The sequence below is a fragment of the Diplotaxodon limnothrissa genome, linkage group LG6 (assembly GCF_057381915.1).
Source record: "Diplotaxodon limnothrissa isolate DT_005_m linkage group LG6, D_limnothrissa_male_GT1.1, whole genome shotgun sequence".
NCBI classification, from domain to species: domain Eukaryota; kingdom Metazoa; phylum Chordata; class Actinopteri; order Cichliformes; family Cichlidae; genus Diplotaxodon; species Diplotaxodon limnothrissa.
This window is the reverse complement of record NC_140601.1, coordinates 24,933,348-24,956,379: the sequence shown is the minus strand read 5'-3', so window position 1 is coordinate 24,956,379 and position 23,032 is coordinate 24,933,348. Positions and strand designations below refer to the sequence as shown.

Here is a 23,032-nt window from a genome sequence, read left to right as displayed (position 1 = left end):
GCCCGTAGCGTTTGATCTGGGACCCCGTAATCTACTTACATGTGTCTACTGCTCTAGCTATAGCTAAAATAACTGCACGTCCAGGCTTGAACTTTAAAGCAAGACCTCAAGTTTGTTTGTTTTTTCTTTTTAAAATTGGAAGTGCATTGGGGAAATGTTTAAAGAATCGCCATAAAACATCCGCAAAGCATCTGTCACAGGTTTAAAAAGCTAAAAACCAATCAGGTAAGCTGTTCCTTTGACGGACATTTGCAGTCCTTGCAGTGCGAGAGCCTGTTTTAAGAGGGCGGGCCACAAAGTTGTGGCGTCGTTTATAGCCCAGAGTTTGACGGCAGCGAGCAAGTGTGCGTCTCTGGTTACTCGGGGCTGTTTGGTGAGGATTAATCTGGAACATGGAATACACACTCAACATTCAAATCCAGGAGGGTGATTGTCTTGAATCCTAAAGAAATCTGCTCATTTAGTAAACAGGTAATGATTATTGCTTTACTGTATGTCATCATAGCGCAGTTTTAATGTTGAAGATTTGCTCTAGTTACTGACGTTCCGAGTTCTCCTGTTGCCTATTACTTCATGTCAGTCCCTGCTTGCTGCTCTGATGCTTTAATGCGGAGTAATTACAGTACTTTCCCAAAGCACCTCTCATTTACCTTGCGTTTTCTCAAATTTTTATGCTGTTGTATATTTTTTTAATTAGCCTTTTTCTTGCTTTGCACTTTTAGCCTGCTTTATGTAAGAATTTGTTAAGTTCAAAACTTCAATGAGAAGATCTGTTGTTATGGACGTAAAATGTCTGTAGGTGAATCCATCAAATTCTGTAACAGGGAGTTCAGAAAGTTCACTACCCAGCTAAAATATACATTTTCTCTCACCCTGTTTTTATTTTAGGAGAGATGGAGAAGGATTTGTCATCAACACCAACTAGTGTCAACGTCCAGGGGTCGAGCCCTGTCCTGGATATGCCCTCTTGTCCATCCCCCATGCAAATTCCTCTTACACCCATCTCCAGTAACCTCTCTGCTTCTCCCACTCAGCATGAAAAATCACCAACCTCTCTGGAACCCAGAAAATTACCCAGTTCTTCGCCACCATCTACACATACTACCGCTAAACAGATGGATCCCCCCCTTTCCTTAGACAAGTCAAAGCCCTTATCTCCTGCTGTGTCTCCTAGCTCTACATGTAAAACCGTTTCTACTAATCCCTCCCTTAGTGCTCCGATCAGAACACCCCTACCAGCTTCTCTCACCCTTGCTGACCCTCAAACTTCCACAATTTCACTCACTTCCGACCTCACATCTGCCTCCTCAACAGCTACTTCCACCACGGCTTCCACATCTTCATCCATGGCCTCCGCAAAACGCACTTTTGCTTCCATGGCCAAACGGGTAATCATACAGGAAAGACTTAGAAAAGCTGAGGAAGAGGATGCCTTTGATGAAGAGGATGGTAAGAATAGTTTCATTCAAATTGAGGGATTAAATGACAGATTTTGAAGGTTCAGTGCTGCTGAGAGGATGTCATAGACCAGTTGCTGTGTTAAGGTGATAAGCCTTCTGCATGCTTTGGAATGTCTTTTCATGTAACCCTGTCCCGAGGAAAACACAACTCTTGTCAAGAATCCAGAATGCAGATCCACTTTGGCTTCCTTTGTTTACTCATTTGAATACCGTGCTGTAAAACATTTTGGGATGCTTTTTTTCCCAGTGAATTAAACACAATAATCGAAATAATGCAAAAGGCTTTTACTTAAATATCTCAGCAACTTGTTATGGCTTGCATTTAAATCTGTAGGGCATTACACAGGGACATTATGACTTTGGTAGTCTAAAACTCCAATATGAGGTTCAAATCTATGAAACAATATTAGTTGCGTTGCCGTGGAATTTTGTGCACAAAGTCATGTCCCCTCATTGATAGAAATAATACACCTTTTTCATTGTACATCATGATATGTTTCATGTATCACAATAAATATTTTATCTGTCAAGTGCACTAATTTTATAACCTCACTTCTAAAAGTTGGGAAGGTGTAAATGCAGTTTTAAGAAGAATGCAATGATTTCCAAATCACATAAACTCCATATTTCGTGGAAAATATATACAAAGGCAATCTGTAAAATGCTGAAACTGAAGAAATTGTATTGTCATTGAAAAAATATGAATTTTGCAACAGAAAAGTTAAACAGAAGTTGCTCATTGTTTAATAAGTCAATTTTACAGCCTAAATTTGGTTGGTTAGCAGCATCACTGGTTTAAAAATGTCTGCCAAGAGTAACAATAGGAAGGGTTCAGCACTCTCTGAAAGTTTAAATATGCAAAAAAGTATTACTATTTAAAGTTTATTCTATAAAAAAACAAAGCACAAAAAGAATTTGATTGTGTCATTGTACACTCAAAAATTAACACTCGCGTTCATTAATTCTCTCTGGCACAGATTCAACAAGGTGCTGGAAACATTCTACAAAAATTTTGGTCCATTTTAAAATGACAGCATCATGAAGGTGATGCGGATTTGTTGGCAGCATAACAATAAAGTGAATTTCCTGCCCCATCACATCCCATAACTGCTCTGCTGGATGTAGACCTGGTGACTGTGGGGCCCATTTGGATACACTGAACTTATTGTCATGTTCAAGACACCACCCGTTTGAGTTTCCTGACATGGTGTTTTATCCTGCTGGAAGCAGCATTTTTTTTTTTTTTTTAACCCTACAAGAAGATGGCTAACATTGTTAGCAACAACACTCAGGTAGCCTGTGGTGTTTAAACTATGCTCAGTTGATACTAAGGAGTCTACAGTGTGTCAAGAAAATATCCTCCCTAAACCTTGGTACAATAAAAAATGCATTGTACTTTCATGTTGCATATATCAAAATCTGACCCCACTATCCAAATGTCATAGCAGAAGTCAAGACTCCTCAGACCAGGCAATGTTTTTCCAATTTTTGTGTTGTCTGGTTTTGGTAAGTATGTGGGAATTATAGCCTCAGTTTCCTGTTCTTAGCTGACAGAAGTGGCACCTATTGTGGTCTTCTGCTGTGGTAATCCATCTGCTTCGGGGTTTAATGTGTTCTCAGAGATACTCTCCCTTGCATACCTTGTTTGTGAAAGTAAATATTGAGTCACCTAACTGTCTCCTGTCTCCTAACTGTCAGCTTAAAGCAGTATGGCCATCTTTCTCAGACCTCTGGTAACAACAAGGCATTTTTGCCAAAAGAACTGCTGCTCACTGGATATTTACTCTTTTTCAGACCATTCATAGGAAACCCTAGAGATGACTGTGTGGGAAAGTCCCAGTAGATCAGACTGTATAATCAGATTTTTATGTATAATAATAAAACTGTTCATAATGTACATTTTCCTTAAGTACTTTAGAAAACCGACACTCTTGTCTCATTGACATTTTGTGGTATTTCAATATATTCCATAGCTGTTGGAATTGAAAACAAGATCCTGGCTTCACCAGTTGGAGATCTGCTATGCGTGATAAGCTGTGACATTTGAAATGCAGTAAGGGCTAAAGTTGAAGAGTGTCAAGCCCTTTTCTTAATGGACAGCGGGGGGACAGTTATGAAACTTTTACAGCTGACAAGTGCTGTGAGGTAAAAACTGGGCACGGTGTTGCTGGAAGCTTTGAGGTTTTGTCAAAAAGTTATTGGCAGTTAATTAAAATTGATATACATGATTTTTTTTTTTTTTATTAAGACATATTGTGTCCTCTCCTGCAGATGAAGAACCAGAGGAAGACGTGTCTGTGGAGCAGCTTGAGGAGAAGGCCATAGGCGGTGATGCCAGAGCTCAGGCCCGTGTAAGTGAAAGCACATGCACAGACATGCACAGACAGGCTCTTGGCATTGTTTTCAGTCCTGCAAGCTGACTCAGTCTGGTTTTCAGCATGTGCCTATTTTGGGCCACTTGGAAGATGATCCCACAATTTCAGTGTGACACACTAATATACTGTCATACTTACAAATCATTAAGAAGTGTAAAAGTTAAAGCATACTGTAGCATGTACTGCTGCTGTATAAATAACAATGCAAAATTCACACTCTGTTTACTCCATGTTGTCTGCCAGTGCAAACAAATTCAAGGGTGGTAGAAGTGACATTCCCAAGTGTCTTGTCAACATTTGGTTCAACATTCTCTTGCCAGATGTCATGTATTTGCACATACCCACTGTCTAAATAAGGAGAGGGTGTGCATATCTAAGAGAACACATGCAAACCTGAGACCATATCAGTACAGCAGCTGGATGCTGAGAAGCATTGGTAGGCTTTCCATTTGTGCATTATGGTATCCCAATAGGCAAGATACACATTATAATATTTACAGTACTGTCCAATACTCCAATTCAAAGCTTTATTTTATTTTAAAAACATTTTGTCACTCTAGCAATTAAAATAAGTTTTATGATGGTATTTTCTTTGTTTGTCTGATAGACACAGGAATACACAACTGCAGAACCATTAAAAACGAAGACACATCTGATTCCACACAAATAGGGACATTTAATAATAACTGAGTGAGAGGGAAGTTTATGAAATGACAGTTAATATTAGAAAGCAGTCACTTGATATGCCACAGGGGCCACTGCTGCCCCTGTTAGTTAGACATGACGAATGCCCCGACGGCTACAGAAACAGAAAATAATACATTCTGAAGTCGTGTGTTCTTGGTGCATTATATGAACTTTACTATGAACTGTTTTGAATGGAGCTCACAAACAAGTGTAAATCCAATAATCCTTGAGGATTGTTCAAAATAACAAGAGAGCTACTGGAAATACAAGTTCCTGTTTAATTACATTTTTGTGCCACTGCAGATTAATTTTGATGACAGTGAATGTCGTAGCTGGAGGTGTTGCTTTTTTTTCATCTGTCTCTCCCATTTTTTTCATAATATTAATATTTTAGGAATACCCTCAGGGAAGTTCTTAAGCTTTAGCACAAACGTTCACTTGATCTCAAAAATGAAATTATTATTATTTGGTTACTAAAATTCAGAAGTCAGTGTGACCTCACGTAACACATTTTTGGCCATAACATGCATACACCAATTATGACCAAAACACTTCACATACATTTTTAATGGGATAAAATTAATATGCGATTCTGTTTCTGTCCAAAATACAAAAGAAGCTCAGCTATGATTTCACTATGGCATAATGTTTTATGATAACACTTTTTGGGGCATTGTTCACTGCTGTATCTTGGGAGCTAGGAAAAAGATTGTAGTAGACATACAGTTTTGGACATACACGATTTTTTGTAGTTTTGCCTTTAACACCACAGTATAACAAGCTTGCTTAAATACATATCCATGCATGCAGTACATTAAGTAAGCTGAAATAATCTGGCCCTTTTACCTCTCCTCTGTCTTTCAGCTTGGTCAGCACTACTTGGGTCTTGCTAAAGAGAAGGATAGTGAAACAAATAATCTGCTGGCTGTTAACTGGCTTGTTAAAGCAGCGAAACAGGGAAGAAGGGGTGCAGCAAAAGCCCTGCAGCGCTGCTGGATCCAGAAAAAAGGTTCATTTAACACAAGTATCACATGTGTTAAAGTCTTTATGTTTCTGTTCTATAATTTAAGCTCACTTCCACTAGGAATCACTCCAGAGAATGAGGCTGATGTCCGCAGGTTGTCGACAGAGAGTAAGTTTGAGCTGGCAGTACGCAAAGCAGCCATGCTGATGTACTGGAAGCTAAACCCAGACAGGAAGAAGAAGGTGACTGTATCTGAGATGCTGGAAAATGTCAACCAGGTGAATGCAGTTCCAGGTAGGAGAGACAAACTCAGCCACAGATATTTTGATAAATTCATCATTAAAAAGTATTAACTATTTTTGAATGGTGAAAATAATGCTGCATGATGTACTAGTGGCTATACCTAGAAGGATTTAGTATGCTGTTATGCAATAGCTGTCACTACTGCTGGAAATATGAGATGCCCCTGTGTGATTTTAATATTTGCAGCTGTTACAATGAATAGTTTCATGTTACCAGCTTTCATCCAGCTCAATGGTGGTGTGGTCATTTCTCACCAACAGGTGGCACTGCAAGCAGCAAGGTTCCTGTCCCAACTTCGAATCAAGCCCAGAAAGTGTTGGGGAGCATGGTCAGCAAAGAATGTAGGTATCCAGAGAGGGTGGAGGAGCGGACCAGAAACTATATTGCATCTCCACCTGTAATTATATCTCTCTTTATCTCTTAGCCAGTCAGATGGTGGACCTGGATGAGTTTGTTGAGATGACTAAGAACTATGCACAGGGTATTGCCCCGGCTACTCCCAAGAATGGCAGCCAAGTCTCAGCCACAACTGAAAGCCCTGCACTTCATGACAGTCGTACAGGGGTAAAAAAAAAAAAAAAGAAAGAAAAGAAAAGAAAAGAAAAAAAAGGTTTACACTTTACATAAGCAGAAAAAAACTGTTACTTGAACATAGTTTATTTGATACAGCATGGCTGTGAATGTGTTTGTGTTTGCAACTGTGTTTTTAAAGCACAAGGCTGAGTCAGTCTCATCAGGATGCAAGAAGTCAAACAAGAGTGCCTGGAGTTTTGGCCGAAGTGGGATGATGCTGCACACTAGTGAGACCGGAGCCTTTAGAAGGGCCATGGACATGAAGTCACAATTAATAGTACCTGTTACCTCATTATTATTTCACATTTTAATAGTCTTTTAAATGTGTTGATATTCTCTGTTCATCTTCATATCCGTCTCTCTTCTCCTCAGATGCTGCAGTACCCACTGCATGCAGTTGTTGAGATAAAGGAGCATCTTGTTGATTGGGCATCACGGGCCGGTGTCCAGTGGCTGAGCACAATCATTCCAACGCAACACGTCAATGCTCTCATTTTCTTCTTCATCATCAGCAACTTGACGGTGGATCTGTTTGCTTTTGTTATCCCTCTGCTTGTCTTCTACCTCTCCTTCATCGCCATGATCATTTGCACGCTGCGTATTTTCCAGAGGACAAAGGTGAGCATTTCCTTTCAGTTTCATTTAGTAATTTTCACACAGTTAGCAGGACTGTCAGAACCCTGAAAGTTTACATGAAAGTTTATGAAACAAAGTAATTTCTACTGTAAATGTGCATTTATTTTTGCATTTCTCCTTAATCAATGAAATTATGTAGTGCTCAACCAATTTATTACACCACAACCAATGTAAGGTTTATGCTAAATCTGCCCTACATTAACAGTACTGGTAATTATCAAATTACCAGTAAAAAAAAATACCACAATCAGTATTTTTAATGCAAAAATATAATTATTGTTTCAAATTTACTGTGTTGCTAAAAGTTGCTTTTTATGCTAAATGCTTTTTATTCTGCAAACTTAGTATTTCTGACCCCAAAGATACAAAAAAGGGACACAATCTCAGATTTAAAATTTGCAGCACATTAAAAAAATTCAACCAACCTCAATCCACTTTGAATGCCTATAAATCAGAAAATATTTATAGCATGAATGTAAACTTTGCGGACGACATTTTTGTACAAAAAAGTCAGCTAATGCTAAATGGGATAGGTGAGAATATGTTTTCTGTTGTTGTTGTTTTTTTTTTCTTTAATTTGTTTGATATTGAATTTCAGTCTAAATACCCTGCATTTAAATTTCTTTGGAGTGCTTTGCTTCCTTTCACTTGTAAACTTTCCCCCTTTTTCTAGACCTGGGAGAACTTTAGTGCCCTGACATCTCTGCTGACACGGTTTGAACCTGGCCTTGATGTGGAGCAAGCAGAGACAAACTTTGGCTGGAACAACCTTGAACCGTACCTCTATTTTATCTTCTCCGTCTTCTTTGTAATTTTCTCCTTCCCTGTAGCAGACAAGAATTGGATCCCCTGCTCTGAGCTCTCGACTGTGGCCATCTTCTTTACTGCTGTCAGCTACCACAGCCTCAGCCCAAATGCCACAGCATATGCACGCCGGGCAATGGTTATAGAGGTCAATTGACTGAGTGATTGAATGATCAGAATTACTGTCTTGCCTGTTGCTAAGTATAATTTACACTAATAATATTGCTGCTTAATTAATCATTTCATTCTTAATGAAATGATTTGGAATTTCTAGGAAACCACTTGTTTGCCTTCTGTCATAAAAACGTGTAGCAGCAACATGACATTGATAACAGAGAAAAAATATTTTTGTAAATACTGGGAAATCTCAGATTTGGGAGTTGAAGTTTTATTTTGCCTTGTAAAACCAGAGTTTGACATAATTTTCTAGTAATGCCTTTTTTAGGCATAAGTTGCATAATTAGCCTGATAGTGACCACATGCTTTCATTCACTCGTTGTTGTGTACGCTGTGTGGCAGGCAGAGGTAGGACCCAAAAGCAGGACTCAGACACAAAGGGATCAACTGAAAGACGCAGCTGAGACTATTTAACCACAAGGGTACTAACAACCAAAAACTCAGAAATTAGCAACTAGGAACTATAAACTGGTAACAAACAACTAGGAGATTAAAACTAGGAATTAACAAGTAAAACATGGCACACATGGCAAACAGGGACAACACGACAATGTGCAGTGGAAGAGAGAGGACTTAAATACACACATGATAACGAGAGGATGGGACACAATGAGAACTAATACAGACAAACAGGACAAGAGAAGCAAAACTTAACAAACTGTACACACTACGAGAGACTGTCAAAATAAAACAGGAAGTACAATAACCACACAGACAAAGACTAAGAAACAAGTGTTTGACACTGGGACCAGGGGAGAAACAGACATGGGAACAAAACTGACTGAGGAGACAGAAAAGAAATACTAAACACGGAGATAAGAGTAAAACAAACATGAAGACAAGTCTGATAAAACAGTCTGTGGAACATAGGAGAGGCATGGAAACAGAACCTGAAGACTAGATGGCAAAACTAAGGCCAGAAACTACAAGTATTACACAAAACAGAAAAACAACTAAAAGAACCAGAACTACGGATATAAACTAAACCATAGAATGGGTTAAAGGGTTTTTATGTGTACTTAACCTCAGTTTTATGAATGGAAAACATGCAATGCTGTTGTGCAAGGTTTTAACAAATGTCGACAAAAATCTCTTTCCTATTTATAATCTTAATGTTTTTATGACAGTGAAATAAAACAGCCTTCTCCAAGTTAATCAAAACCTCTGTTGTGTCCTTGCATTTGGTTTAATCCAGATGGCATCATCTCTCTGTTGCCTGACGCAGTTCTTGCCACAGAACATGACGGCGCTTCATTTACTGGGACGCACCTTCGCCACTCTGCCACTGGGGGAGTCTGTGGTGCTGAAGCTCAGTCTCCCCTGCTTGCTTTATGTTTACCTGTTCTATCTGTTCTTCAGGTAAGAAAGATTTGGACAAACTGAAATATTGATTACTTATATTAGTAAAATTCTCAAACTGGTCTTACTCCTGTCTGCCGTGTTGTTTTATTCTATGTTAAAATGACAGATTTACTCTTCAGACACTTAAAGTAATCTCAGAACTTTTTACCCCCTCCTTTTTGTTTCTCCTTCCTTAGCATGGCGAGGTTGCGTGGTTTCCGGGGAACTTACTGCTTCCTGGTTCCGTATCTTGTGTGCTTCATGTGGTGCGAGTTCTCAGTGGTCCTCCTCCAGAATTCCACTGTTGTGGGTCTAATCCGCACTTGTGTGGCTTACTTTCTCTTCCTGTTTGCCTTGCCTGTTCTGGCATTTGGTCTCGCCACCATGCTCTTCATCCAAGTGTTTAAGTGGTTCCTCGAGCTAGAACTGACAAAGATGATTGTGACTCTGGTAATATGTGCGATCCCTGTCACCTTGCGGCTGTGGACGCGGTTCAGCACGTCCATTCTGGATGTCTTTCGCTCACTGACTCATCGGGGTCCAGTCAAACTCATTTTACTCTGCATCTCCATGGTCCTTCTATTCTTCTCTGTCTATGTGTACCATGCAGAAGGTGAGAAGGTGTACAACCCCACCCTTACTTGGAGTCAGTATGGCCAGGTTTGTGGGCCTCCTGCTTGGGAAACCAAAGGCATAGCCCAGACACAAATCTTCTGTAGCCACCTGAATGGACACAGAGTCACCTGGACTGGGTGCTTCAAGCAAGTCCGTGTGGCTGAAACAGAGAATGGGGCACAGTCTGTGATCAACATGTTGCCGGTGTTTGTGGGAGATTGGCTGCGCTGCTTGTACGGTGAGACCTATCCCAAATGTGAGCCAAAGAATGCCGCAGTTGCAAATCTGACAGCTGCAGATTTGACAGCCAGTTCTGCATCAGGGCCTGTTTCACTGCCAATCCTCCTTCTATCGCAAGATGAGGAAGAACTGTGTCAGCTCAAGGCTCTGGCTAAACATACCTGCCATGTCAAGCGTTTCGACAGCTACCGCTTTGAAGTGACAGTGGGAATGATCCAGGATGAACGTGGAGAGAGAGAGGACCCAGCCAGAGATATAGTCCTAATGGCGAGTCATGAGTTCAGACAGGTGCTTCTAAATCTGAGCCCTGGTAATAAGGTGGAGTTTAGCACCAAACTGGAGGGACGTCTAGGAGCCAGAGCTCCAGCCTTTGAGTTGAAAGCTATCCACTGTCTTGACTGTCCTTCTTCAGTGCTCACTAGAGGCAGGCAGGTGAAAATAGAGAGAAACTGGAGACGTACCACAATGAAAGCCCTGAAGTTTGCATTTGATTTTTTCTTTTCCCCATTTTTGTCAGCAAAAATTTAAAACTAGTAATTAAAAGTAGAAATAAAATAACCTATTTGAGTCTCTCCAGAACATCGTCTTGTTTCTTATGATGTTAGTCTAGAAGCACTGATGCAATTAAAATAGTATTTTTTTAATTGGATGGATCTATAAAGTTTGTGTTCCTGTGCATTAGTTTATGCAGATCCTACTTTTACTTCATCTACAGCAGTTCAAGAATCGTCAGACACCAACTTTGGCAAGACTCATGATCTGTTTTATTTTCAAATCCATTTTATGTCTAGCTAGAGTTAAACTTATACACACACAACCTAATATATAATAATATGTTATAATATAGTTATAAAGAACTGGAAGATTGCTGTAATTTGATGGTATCCAGCTGTATGCAAGAAGGTTAATGCTGGGTGCTGTTCTCCTTTGAATACCTAGAAAACTGCACATTTGTTGAAAACAAAATAGCGACTGAGTAGATTTTATATCTGCCTTTGTATTTAAAAATTTATCTAGAAATATAGTGTATGGTTAAGATATTTGCATTTGTATTCTGTTTATATTTGTGCATTTTCAAATGCATATTTAAATATTTTTATGGAAATATATGACACAAATTTAGTGATAATATATATGCATTTCTGGCTTCCTCTGTTAGGCAATATTTTATGATGTTGTCTTTAAACTTCCTGGTCTTAACTTTAATTTTAGCATCAGATTTTCCTGTCTCTCAAGCTATGATGCACATGCAGTCATTTTGAAAAGCCAGCATAAAACTTTCATCAAGGGGGGGTTGCAGTAAACTTGCAGATTTTTGTATTACACATATCAAAATGCATCAAATGTGGTGCTGTGGATTATACACAGATATCTACACTTTGGTCTGATCTGTTTCTCATCAAGACATCGTTCCAGAAGTCTTGTGGTTTGCCCAGATGCAGATCTGCAAACTTAAACTGTGCTGACATCTTGTTTTTAGAGGAAGAGCCTTTCTCCTGGAACCCCTTCTACCCAAGTTGTACTTTTTATAAATTTACTATCATGAACTTTAACATATTCAGGCCTATAGAGGCTAAGATATAGTGCTTGTTGTTCTTGTAGGTGATCTGAGAGTTACACAGTGTGACTTTGGAGTGAATTTGCTGGGGCATCCCCTCATTGGAAGATTGTGGCATTTTGTTAACACACATGAGAATGCTCCAGCCCAGAAAACTGCCAAAACCTCTGCTTTTATAGAAGTGCTCACTTGCTGATGATCAATAACCAGACGCAAATAAGGTTGAACTTTGTGCAGTTCTGTGAAAACTTTCGTTATCACATTAACACACACTAGACCTCCTTTTATGGTATTTCTCAAATGTATGCAAATGACAAATTTAAGACACACCATGTTCATTCCATAACAATTAAGAATTACCAGGAATGTTTAAAATGTGTTGTTTCACTGAGTTGAACACAATATTGGTTCAAGTTAAGAGACCATTTTGTTTACAGAATCCGAACCTTTAAAGAAAAACAGTTTTTATCTCAAAATTTGCCAGTTTGGAATTTGACTGAAGAAAGAGGTACTAAAGAAAATATTGTACACATAATTAAAATAAGCCCTGTGAAAGATTGGCGATGTGCCCAGAGTGTATCGCCACCTCTCAACCCTAAGCTCCATAAGCTCCAGCAGCCCTGAATTGGATACGTGGAAGAAGATGGATGGACGGATAGTTAAAATAACAGTAATGAATGATTAATTTATTTTTGAAATGGGGGTTTTCCTAGCTATCTGGTTTACACAGTACAGTAATGCAGTGGTGGTGTATGAAAAGCTTTACACATAAACACTATCAATCTGTAACCTCAATGCTCGTGTGGATTACAATTGCTGACGTTGAGCCTCGACACTGTAAATGTGAGTGCCTTTTTTTTTTCCACTGGTGGAGTTAAATGGGGTGTCTATTAAAATGCTTGAATTGGGGGGGGGAAATCTCTTGTGAAAGGTTTTATTCAGATTAATATATTTTTTATATATATATTTCTTTTTTGGTGATGAGACAAAAAGCAGAATCTATTAAATGAGGACAGACATTAAAATGAAATCCAACACATTTTTGTTAGATTTTATGTTATTTTATTAATGCACATTCCTTTCATTCACCTCATATGAGTTATGTTTTCGTACTGTTAGATTTTTAAAGCATGATAGATATACACGCTAGTAGCATTGAGTAATGGCGACATGCTGCTGCTGCTGTGCTCCCGAACACAAATCGTCTCACTGGTTGTATGTGTTGGTGGTTATGATGCGATTACAACTGACTTGTTCTAAACTACATTTCGCCACTGCAGGGATGAACCTCGGAGCTTACATAATGCTTCACAAGGCCCTTCACTATGTAAAACCGTTTTCTTGTGGGTTGTCGTCATCATGGATTTTGCTGTGTCGTACATGTTAAATCAATAAGTGAAAAACTGTACCTGCACATGATAACACTGGCTGGTAGTGAAGACAAAAAATATATATGCCCATAAGAAAACCATCTTAGCTACAGGCAGATAACACAGATGTGTGTGAACAGCAACTTGGAAAACCAAACGGGCATGAGGGAGAGAGGAGGAAGCAGGTGTGACAGCAGTTATTTCTTTACACTGTTGATTCTTCAGATTTTGAAAATGTGCAAAGGGACTTGATATTCTCTACCTTTGCACTGGTTATGTTACCCCACCCACTACAGTACACATTTAAACCACTTACAATAATCCCATCAGGGCCAAGGTCACTTGAAAATAAAGTACTTCACTGTAAACACACAAGTCTCACGCGATCCAACACGGACATCACCTTACTGTACTGCTGTACATCCCAGGCTTTCAGAGTCGCACCGCAGAGTAGCATGTGGCGCTGTGAGGTATACGGTGTAATGACATTAAGATCTTGTGATAGTATGAATTCACATGACATTACTGCTGTGATGAGCTATTGCACTGATGATAACCTCTAACCTCCAAGCACACTGGACACAAAGTCAACTTTGATTTAAATTTGGGAGTCTCAACGATAAACGATGTGCTTAGAATTCAAGTTTGTCCAAACTGCAAGATTCCCCCATCAATACACACACTGCCTCCTTCAACTGCTATGTTTTCTCATATAAGCATGTGGATTTGTTTCTTTCCTCTTTTTCTTTTTTTTTCTTTTTTACATGAGATTACCATGATACAGCAATCAAAACACAATAAGGGCTTAATATACACAACCAAACAGTTAGTGTTTTTTGTGCACAATTTTACCCCGTCCTCTCTACAGCCAGCGACAACTACCTATATACTGCTACGAGAAAATATCTGATAAAGTGTGATTCCACAAACCTTATTATAAATGAGATCTCACACCGATTTAGAGTGTCCTTGACAAAATGCTTTTTTTTCTTAGCTCTCTGGAACTGAAAATTGGTACCGCCTTTAAAAAAAAACACAGACTATTTACAGCAAACAGTAAAAAGAGTGTGTACATTTTTTTGTTACCTGTAGAAGAAGAGCTCATGTATTAAAGCAGGAATGGTGCTGCACTGTGTTTTGTTAGTGTTATTATTGCAACGTGAACGGGGAAAAGATTACGGGACAGTTATTCGTGCGTTCCCCCAGAGCACTGCTCTGAAGGAGAGACTGAATTGCTGTTGTCACACGACAAAGAAGAAAAAACTTTTAGGAGACTGTTGTGAACTATACAATAACACCATTCCTGATATGACACAAATTTAGTGATAATATATATGCATTTCTGGCTTCCTCTGTTAGGCAATATTTTATGATGTTGTCTTTAAACTTCCTGGTCTTAACTTTAATTTTAGCATCAGATTTTCCTGTCTCTCAAGCTATGATGCACATGCAGTCATTTTGAAAAGCCAGCATAAAACTTTCATCAAGGGGGGGTTGCAGTAAACTTGCAGATTTTTGTATTACACATATCAAAATGCATCAAATGTGGTGCTGTGGATTATACACAGATATCTACACTTTGGTCTGATCTGTTTCTCATCAAGACATCGTTCCAGAAGTCTTGTGGTTTGCCCAGATGCAGATCTGCAAACTTAAACTGTGCTGACATCTTGTTTTTAGAGGAAGAGCCTTTCTCCTGGAACCCCTTCTACCCAAGTTGTACTTTTTATAAATTTACTATCATGAACTTTAACATATTCAGGCCTATAGAGGCTAAGATATAGTGCTTGTTGTTCTTGTAGGTGATCTGAGAGTTACACAGTGTGACTTTGGAGTGAATTTGCTGGGGCATCCCCTCATTGGAAGATTGTGGCATTTTGTTAACACACATGAGAATGCTCCAGCCCAGAAAACTGCCAAAACCTCTGCTTTTATAGAAGTGCTCACTTGCTGATGATCAATAACCAGACGCAAATAAGGTTGAACTTTGTGCAGTTCTGTGAAAACTTTCGTTATCACATTAACACACACTAGACCTCCTTTTATGGTATTTCTCAAATGTATGCAAATGACAAATTTAAGACACACCATGTTCATTCCATAACAATTAAGAATTACCAGGAATGTTTAAAATGTGTTGTTTCACTGAGTTGAACACAATATTGGTTCAAGTTAAGAGACCATTTTGTTTACAGAATCCGAACCTTTAAAGAAAAACAGTTTTTATCTCAAAATTTGCCAGTTTGGAATTTGACTGAAGAAAGAGGTACTAAAGAAAATATTGTACACATAATTAAAATAAGCCCTGTGAAAGATTGGCGATGTGCCCAGAGTGTATCGCCACCTCTCAACCCTAAGCTCCATAAGCTCCAGCAGCCCTGAATTGGATACGTGGAAGAAGATGGATGGACGGATAGTTAAAATAACAGTAATGAATGATTAATTTATTTTTGAAATGGGGGTTTTCCTAGCTATCTGGTTTACACAGTACAGTAATGCAGTGGTGGTGTATGAAAAGCTTTACACATAAACACTATCAATCTGTAACCTCAATGCTCGTGTGGATTACAATTGCTGACGTTGAGCCTCGACACTGTAAATGTGAGTGCCTTTTTTTTTTCCACTGGTGGAGTTAAATGGGGTGTCTATTAAAATGCTTGAATTGGGGGGGGGAAATCTCTTGTGAAAGGTTTTATTCAGATTAATATATTTTTTATATATATATTTCTTTTTTGGTGATGAGACAAAAAGCAGAATCTATTAAATGAGGACAGACATTAAAATGAAATCCAACACATTTTTGTTAGATTTTATGTTATTTTATTAATGCACATTCCTTTCATTCACCTCATATGAGTTATGTTTTCGTACTGTTAGATTTTTAAAGCATGATAGATATACACGCTAGTAGCATTGAGTAATGGCGACATGCTGCTGCTGCTGTGCTCCCGAACACAAATCGTCTCACTGGTTGTATGTGTTGGTGGTTATGATGCGATTACAACTGACTTGTTCTAAACTACATTTCGCCACTGCAGGGATGAACCTCGGAGCTTACATAATGCTTCACAAGGCCCTTCACTATGTAAAACCGTTTTCTTGTGGGTTGTCGTCATCATGGATTTTGCTGTGTCGTACATGTTAAATCAATAAGTGAAAAACTGTACCTGCACATGATAACACTGGCTGGTAGTGAAGACAAAAAATATATATGCCCATAAGAAAACCATCTTAGCTACAGGCAGATAACACAGATGTGTGTGAACAGCAACTTGGAAAACCAAACGGGCATGAGGGAGAGAGGAGGAAGCAGGTGTGACAGCAGTTATTTCTTTACACTGTTGATTCTTCAGATTTTGAAAATGTGCAAAGGGACTTGATATTCTCTACCTTTGCACTGGTTATGTTACCCCACCCACTACAGTACACATTTAAACCACTTACAATAATCCCATCAGGGCCAAGGTCACTTGAAAATAAAGTACTTCACTGTAAACACACAAGTCTCACGCGATCCAACACGGACATCACCTTACTGTACTGCTGTACATCCCAGGCTTTCAGAGTCGCACCGCAGAGTAGCATGTGGCGCTGTGAGGTATACGGTGTAATGACATTAAGATCTTGTGATAGTATGAATTCACATGACATTACTGCTGTGATGAGCTATTGCACTGATGATAACCTCTAACCTCCAAGCACACTGGACACAAAGTCAACTTTGATTTAAATTTGGGAGTCTCAACGATAAACGATGTGCTTAGAATTCAAGTTTGTCCAAACTGCAAGATTCCCCCATCAATACACACACTGCCTCCTTCAACTGCTATGTTTTCTCATATAAGCATGTGGATTTGTTTCTTTCCTCTTTTTCTTTTTTTTTCTTTTTTACATGAGATTACCATGATACAGCAATCAAAACACAATAAGGGCTTAATATACACAACCAAACAGTTAGTGTTTTTTGTGCACAATTTTACCCCGTCCTCTCTACAGCCAGCGACAACTACCTATATACTGCTACGAGAAAATATCTGATAAAGTGTGATTCCACAAACCTTATTATAAATGAGATCTCACACCGATTTAGAGTGTCCTTGACAAAATGCTTTTTTTTCTTAGCTCTCTGGAACTGAAAATTGGTACCGCCTTTAAAAAAAAACACAGACTATTTACAGCAAACAGTAAAAAGAGTGTGTACATTTTTTTGTTACCTGTAGAAGAAGAGCTCATGTATTAAAGCAGGAATGGTGCTGCACTGTGTTTTGTTAGTGTTATTATTGCAACGTGAACGGGGAAAAGATTACGGGACAGTTATTCGTGCGTTCCCCCAGAGCACTGCTCTGAAGGAGAGACTGAATTGCTGTTGTCACACGACAAAGAAGAAAAAACTTTTAGGAGACTGTTGTGAACTATACAATAACACCATTCCTGATACCTCACCCTAGTGAAAACAATTAGATTTGGATTAAATGCCTGGTAAAGTTTTCCAGCCATTCTATCGGTATATTCTGTAGCATTTAGAAATTACCTCTCAAATGCTAGCTAGCACATATCTTCCATTTTTATGTGAAAGGTAACCAGAACATTAATGGGAAGTGCAACACGGTGTGAGGAACAGCACTGAGTCACTGCAGATCGAGAGGTGTCCCTGCACCTCATTGACTGCCCCAACAGTGGGGCAGTTAGACAAACATCTTCAAAAAGTGGAAGTAGAGTGCAGCCAAAAATAAATCAATCAATCAAATGTCCCGATGGGTACTAGATCAGTTCAGTTCGGTGATTAGATTAAACACCTTTAAATAAAATGAACTGAATAAAGAGTCTTGTTATTTTATGATTATTCCAATTATGTACAGACTCTGCATCAAAGCATGTCATCAAACATGCCACTCTCCATGCCCTCGATAGAACATCCAAATATATTCCAGTCACTCTTTGCATTTCTGTGACACTTTGATAAAAAGTACTGTGTCTGCTTCTGTTCATATTTCCATTCTTGTCACTGTGCCTGCGTTTCTGGGTTGACACGATCCTGGAAGATGTACAGATTGTTGGTGGCTGCTATGGCAATTATATTTTCAGATGGGTGCCAAGCCATGTGCAGGATTTTCTTGGTGAAGTCCAAGCTATCGACGCCCACATCGCCCCTGCGACGTTTACCGCCAGTGTACACACGGCGGGTTCGCAGTACAGCCCGGGGCTTGCTGCTCTCTCGCCAGGCCTCCAGGGTTACGCCTCGGCCTGTCTCCCTGTCGAACATCCGGAAGAAGCTGTTGTACGCCCCTGTCATAATCACGCTGGATCATGGAGGAAAGGAGAGGCGAAAGGAAGTAAAGAGCGGGAAGAGACAAGCAGTGTTCGTGGTAGAATGAGGGGGAGGAAAAGAGGAAAAAGCAAACTGAATACATGAGGATTGATTTGATGTCTGTAAAGCTTGTCTCTGGGATTGATTTAAACGTCGGATAAAGCAGGAGGCCGGGCATTTAGGAAATCACTGTAAGCAGTAACACACTGACACAGCAGTCTGTTTTTGCTTCCAAATCTACTTAAGCTGTACTTTGTCTGTCCCCCCACCGCCTCTTACCTGTCTGAGCTGTTCCAAACACACTCAAACTTGTCAAAGATGCAGTCGTTTTCGTAGAGGGAACACAGCTTACTCCTCAGGTATTCATGGACCTGGGGATGATGCAAACAGTCAGCTTAAGTTTTGGGGAAGGTAGCATTATCCTGCTCAGGACGCTCACATTTTGGCATTTTAATCTTCTTTCTTGTACTTTGCTCTCATGTATAATACACCGGCAGTAAAAATGAGAAAAGGCTTCCAGATTTTCTTTGGGATCAAGTTGATGCTGCTGAATTATGCTGATCAACTGAATGAATTGTGTATGAATGTAAAAATATATGTATTTTGAATTTGAAAAGCATAACAAACACCCAAAATTTTCAAATTTGATTCGGACAGATTTTATGTCAGACAAATAATGAATACAATTTCCAAATAGGTGCAGGTAAAATCCTCTACCTGAAAGGTCTCCACTGGGCCTTTATCCATATTGATATCCCACACCTTAGCGGTGAGGTAGTCTCTGGTCAGCAGGTAACGTCCGCTATGGCTGAACTTAACATCCGACACAGAGGAAATAATCTCTGAGAAGAAGGAGCGGTTCCCTGGATCCTCAGGCTCCTCAAAAACTAATCAGACAGAAATATAATTGCATTGCTTTCGTGAGAGCAGGATTCCTCATGCACAGCTTGCAGTAAACTCTTTAAAATGTTTCCTCACGTTTGGTATGTTTGTCGCAGAGAGCCGAGGCTCTCATGTCACAGAGGCGCAGCGTTCCCTTGCTGCTGCTGTACACGAACAAGTGGCAGTGGTGAGGGTGGAACTCTGCCGCTGTTATCACCTCCGTCAGATCCTCCATGTTTGCTGGTTTGATGTCTACAATATCTGAGAAGCAGAGCCATCAAGGAACAAACAGCGCAGACATTAAGCACCACATAAATCTGGCGAGCTGGGTTTCTACCACAGCCACACCGAATTCCATGACTATGTTTACATTTTGTCAATTGAGGCAGCAGACATGCAAACAAATCACTTATATTCATCCATGCAGTCTTTTTATTTTCAGATGATCTACACGTTCACAACCTAAATTCATAAAGACATCCCGGAAAAAAAAAAAACTGCACCCCATCCTATCCCCAATATGCATGCACAGGCTGTTCCTCTCTGTTCTATTTGTGGTAGTCCTGTGTGGCTCAGAAGAAAGTGTACTGCCGTGTGAATTATTTAAACTCGTCTTCCATAGATGCCTCTATGATTTTCTAGGTCAGCTTCCATTTGAATGGGGAAATCACAACATGCAGCCAGTCCCACATGCTACCACCTGCACTGACTACTCAGCATTATAATGGAAACACAAATCCAATCAGAGTCACGTTGTTTACATTAAGTATAAATCAGAAGATGAATTTGGATGATTGGTTATGATTACTGTACATAACCTGAAATTGGCTCCGTGATATTTTAGGCATAAATTTAGATAACAGTGGATGAAATACAAACACAGATTAGAAGCATATGGGATGCGTTCCCAACACTGCTCAATTTCTTTTTCTTTAGTAAGGAAACTACATACATAATGATCAGTATTGATAACTAAAATCATGCACACTAACATACTAGCATGAATTGTTTTACAGTGTACCTTAACACAATTAAAATGAGATTTTATCCTTTATGGACACTTCACCATAAAATCAAACACAAAAAAAGCTTACTGACGTATATTGCACTTTTTCTTTTTTTTTTTCCCTTTTGGTGTAGACAGGAATCTTTACCTGTTTAGGTATATTGTTCTCATTGCTGTTTTACAATTACCATAAGGATACAGTTATACTTTAACAATGAACAGTGATCTAATTCATACCGCTGAATTCTCTGTAAAATTGAAGGAGTTTCCACCACACAAAAGTCTGAGAGGAGCTATAGAATTATTTAAAGCAAATGGTCATGGTTGGTTAAACTGAAAATAGTGTGTTATAATACAAAAAAAAGACAGTAAGGATACTGAAACTGCGGTCTGTGATGCCCAGGTGCCACATGTTGATGCGGAGGTCGTCAGCAGACAGGTAGGTTTCCCCATCGCTGTTGACTGAGATGGAGTTGACATGGTAGGTATGTCCATTAGCGAATACTCTTCTGGGACGGACCTCCACCATTAGATCTGTAGGTTTCAGCACTGGCACCTTAAATGGTGAGAGATAAAAGATTTAAGGCGGAAGGGAGGAGGTGATAAGAACAGGAGGAGTAAATCATAGGGCAAAAAGAAAGACAACAATGAGAAAGGACATAATTGGAGGACAGTAGAGCCATGGATCATTTAAGGACAGGAGCAAAAAGACAGACACTTGATTTGATGATTAAATGTTAGCCTGATAAATACTTGTATCAGGCATACCCAACAAAATGAAAGTGTGCAGTTGTATGTGTGTGTCCGAGTACCTGTAGAGAGGTGATGGTAGAGATGTCCTTGAGCCGTCCCTCCTCATCTTTCAGGTTGTATCCTTCTGGTCTCTTGTCTCTCTCGCTTACCTTCCACAGTTTAATAGTCTTATCTGTGACAGGCATCGGGATTTGCGTGCCAGAAAATGATGATTACATTCGTCTGTGAAGGTTCTCAGTCATCCAGGTCATCGTAGTCAAAGGAGCTTGCAAAGAAAAGCGTCTGGACTTCTTTGAGTTGCTAGAACTTAAAGAAGTCCAGACGCTTTTCTTTGCAAGCTCCTTTGACGATGATTACATTCATTGAAAATTGCAAAGCACAACAAAAATCACATTTGCAGCTAATTTAAAACATAATACTTAATTCATGCACCAAATTTAGATTTTTTTTTCTGTGCCATTATTGCACCCGTAAGTGAGACTCCAAAGACTATCTTGATGTTATTTAATTCTATGTAGGTAATAAAAGATGACACAAGGCTGCCATAATTTTGGAAATTGGAGGTAGTTTGAAACCAAAGTGTGTAAGCGATACCTGTGCCATATCAAGCAAAAACAACTGCTATTTATAACAAATCTCTCTCTCTCACTATCTCTCAATATATAGATAGATAGATAGATAGATAGATAGATAGATAGATAGATAGATAGATAGATAGATAGATAGATAGATAGATAGATAGATAGATAGATAGATAGATAGATAGATAGATAGATAGATAGATAGATAGATAGATAGATAAAACCTATATGCATGTATACTTCCTGTACTTCATTTTACGACAACCAACAATCAATATGATGTTCTGATAGAGACTGAGAAGTCACTGATTTCTCACCATTGGTGGAGAGGAGGAAATGTGCTGCGTTCTGCTGTGGCAGCCATCTGATCTTGTTAATTTTTTCTTCTATCTCCACACTCTTCAGGTAGTCAAAGTCAGGCTCGTGGCTCTGAAACGTGCTGTAGACATTGTACTCCCCAGAGTCCCCTGTCTCGCCCACCTCCTCTGATTCACCTTTCGGCTGCCCAGGGCAGACAGTGAGGAAAACACGGCTTTCAGCATGCATTTACAGTATGTGTACGAAGCTATTTTTTTTAAAAAAGCATGTGTACAGAAAGTGGTGGTTTTGCATTGTAAACTAACCTCAGTCTCTCTCTGAAAGATGACCACCCGGCCACCTTTGTCCCCCGTGGCCAGAAGGTCCCCTGTCTGGTTAAACTCCACTGTAGAGATGACATCAGCTGTAAGGAAGATAGGAACATTGGAGGCAGCAATGATAGAGTAGCGAGAACGTTAGGCAGACATGGCAAAAAAAGCACAGATAATTAAGTGACCATAACAATGTAGAAAAGGCTGGCAATGAAAGAAAAATTAATAAAATCACATATTATTTCAGTTACTCTAAACCATAAATCAACCATTTATGTCTATGATGCCTAAGGAAAATTTAAATTATGAAAGTGTCTGTTGCTGAGTCAGGCAGTGTCATCATACATTCCTTCTACTGTGCAATGCAGGAAGCTGAAATTAATCTGTTCAATTATACCAGTATGTTATCTGACACCACAGAGATGGCAGCGAGACATCGTCCGCTCTACCTTCAGTGACGTAGTCTCGCAGGAAGGTGTGGTTGATTTTGGGGCTCTCAGCGTCCTCGCCCATCTGAAGCTGAGGGAGGGTGACCCGCCAGTGCGCCCGTCCTGAGGGGAAGGGTCCAATCCGTAATGTCTCTCTCCACCCAGTCTCCGCCCATGCTGGTAGGGCCTAACGGAGCGGCCTGGAAAAAGGCATCCTGGGAAACCAGCCGGCAGGAAGAAGAAAAGGCACGTCGAAGAGATTGAGACTGGAATGCAAGGGGCGGGGGAAGGAGGAACAGGGTTTTAGGAAAGAGGAATGGGAGTGAGAGGAAATTAAGATGC

The 23,032-nt window shown here is 39.6% G+C and overlaps 2 protein-coding genes across 2 annotated transcripts; one reads left to right on the top strand and one right to left on the bottom strand.

Moving 5' to 3' along the window:
- Positions 1-329: 329 nt before the first annotated feature.
- On the top strand, positions 330-14,322 carry wfs1a (Wolfram syndrome 1a (wolframin)). Its single transcript, XM_085357012.1, has 12 exons — positions 330-471; positions 889-1,449; positions 3,732-3,811; positions 5,387-5,531; positions 5,607-5,780; positions 6,050-6,130; positions 6,214-6,353; positions 6,502-6,639; positions 6,735-6,980; positions 7,672-7,950; positions 9,175-9,338; positions 9,518-14,322. The coding sequence occupies exons 2-12, from the start codon at positions 894-896 to the stop codon at positions 10,701-10,703; spliced, it is 3,189 nt and encodes a 1,062-aa protein (XP_085213138.1). The 5' UTR covers positions 330-471; positions 889-893; the 3' UTR covers positions 10,704-14,322.
- Positions 14,323-18,105: 3,783 nt separating this feature from the next.
- ppp2r2ca (protein phosphatase 2, regulatory subunit B, gamma a) lies at positions 18,106-22,775 on the bottom strand. Its single transcript, XM_085355997.1, has 9 exons — positions 22,712-22,775; positions 22,257-22,354; positions 21,951-22,134; positions 21,112-21,224; positions 20,678-20,855; positions 19,390-19,554; positions 19,129-19,298; positions 18,691-18,782; positions 18,106-18,403 (listed from the first exon to the last, which is right to left on the bottom strand). The coding sequence occupies exons 1-9, from the start codon at positions 22,773-22,775 to the stop codon at positions 18,106-18,108; spliced, it is 1,362 nt and encodes a 453-aa protein (XP_085212123.1).
- Between the last annotated feature and the right edge of the window lie 257 nt (positions 22,776-23,032).

Bases quoted from the DNA above. Each gene is read 5' to 3' on its own strand.
- wfs1a (XM_085357012.1), top strand. From the start codon at position 894: ATGGAGAAGGATTTGTCATCAACACCAACTAGTGTCAACGTCCAGGGG. The intron at 5,532-5,606 runs GTTCATTTAACA...CACTTCCACTAG, and splicing joins CTGCTGGATCCAGAAAAAAG to GAATCACTCCAGAGAATGAG. The intron at 7,951-9,174 runs GTCAATTGACTG...GGTTTAATCCAG, and splicing joins GCCGGGCAATGGTTATAGAG to ATGGCATCATCTCTCTGTTG.
- ppp2r2ca (XM_085355997.1), bottom strand. From the start codon at position 22,775: ATGGGCGAGGACGCTGAGAGCCCCAAAATCAACCACACCTTCCTGCGA. The intron at 22,355-22,711 runs GTAGAGCGGACG...TCTTCCTTACAG, and splicing joins GCGAGACTACGTCACTGAAG to CTGATGTCATCTCTACAGTG. The intron at 20,856-21,111 runs GTACTCGGACAC...TCACCATTTAAG, and splicing joins CTACCATCACCTCTCTACAG to GTGCCAGTGCTGAAACCTAC.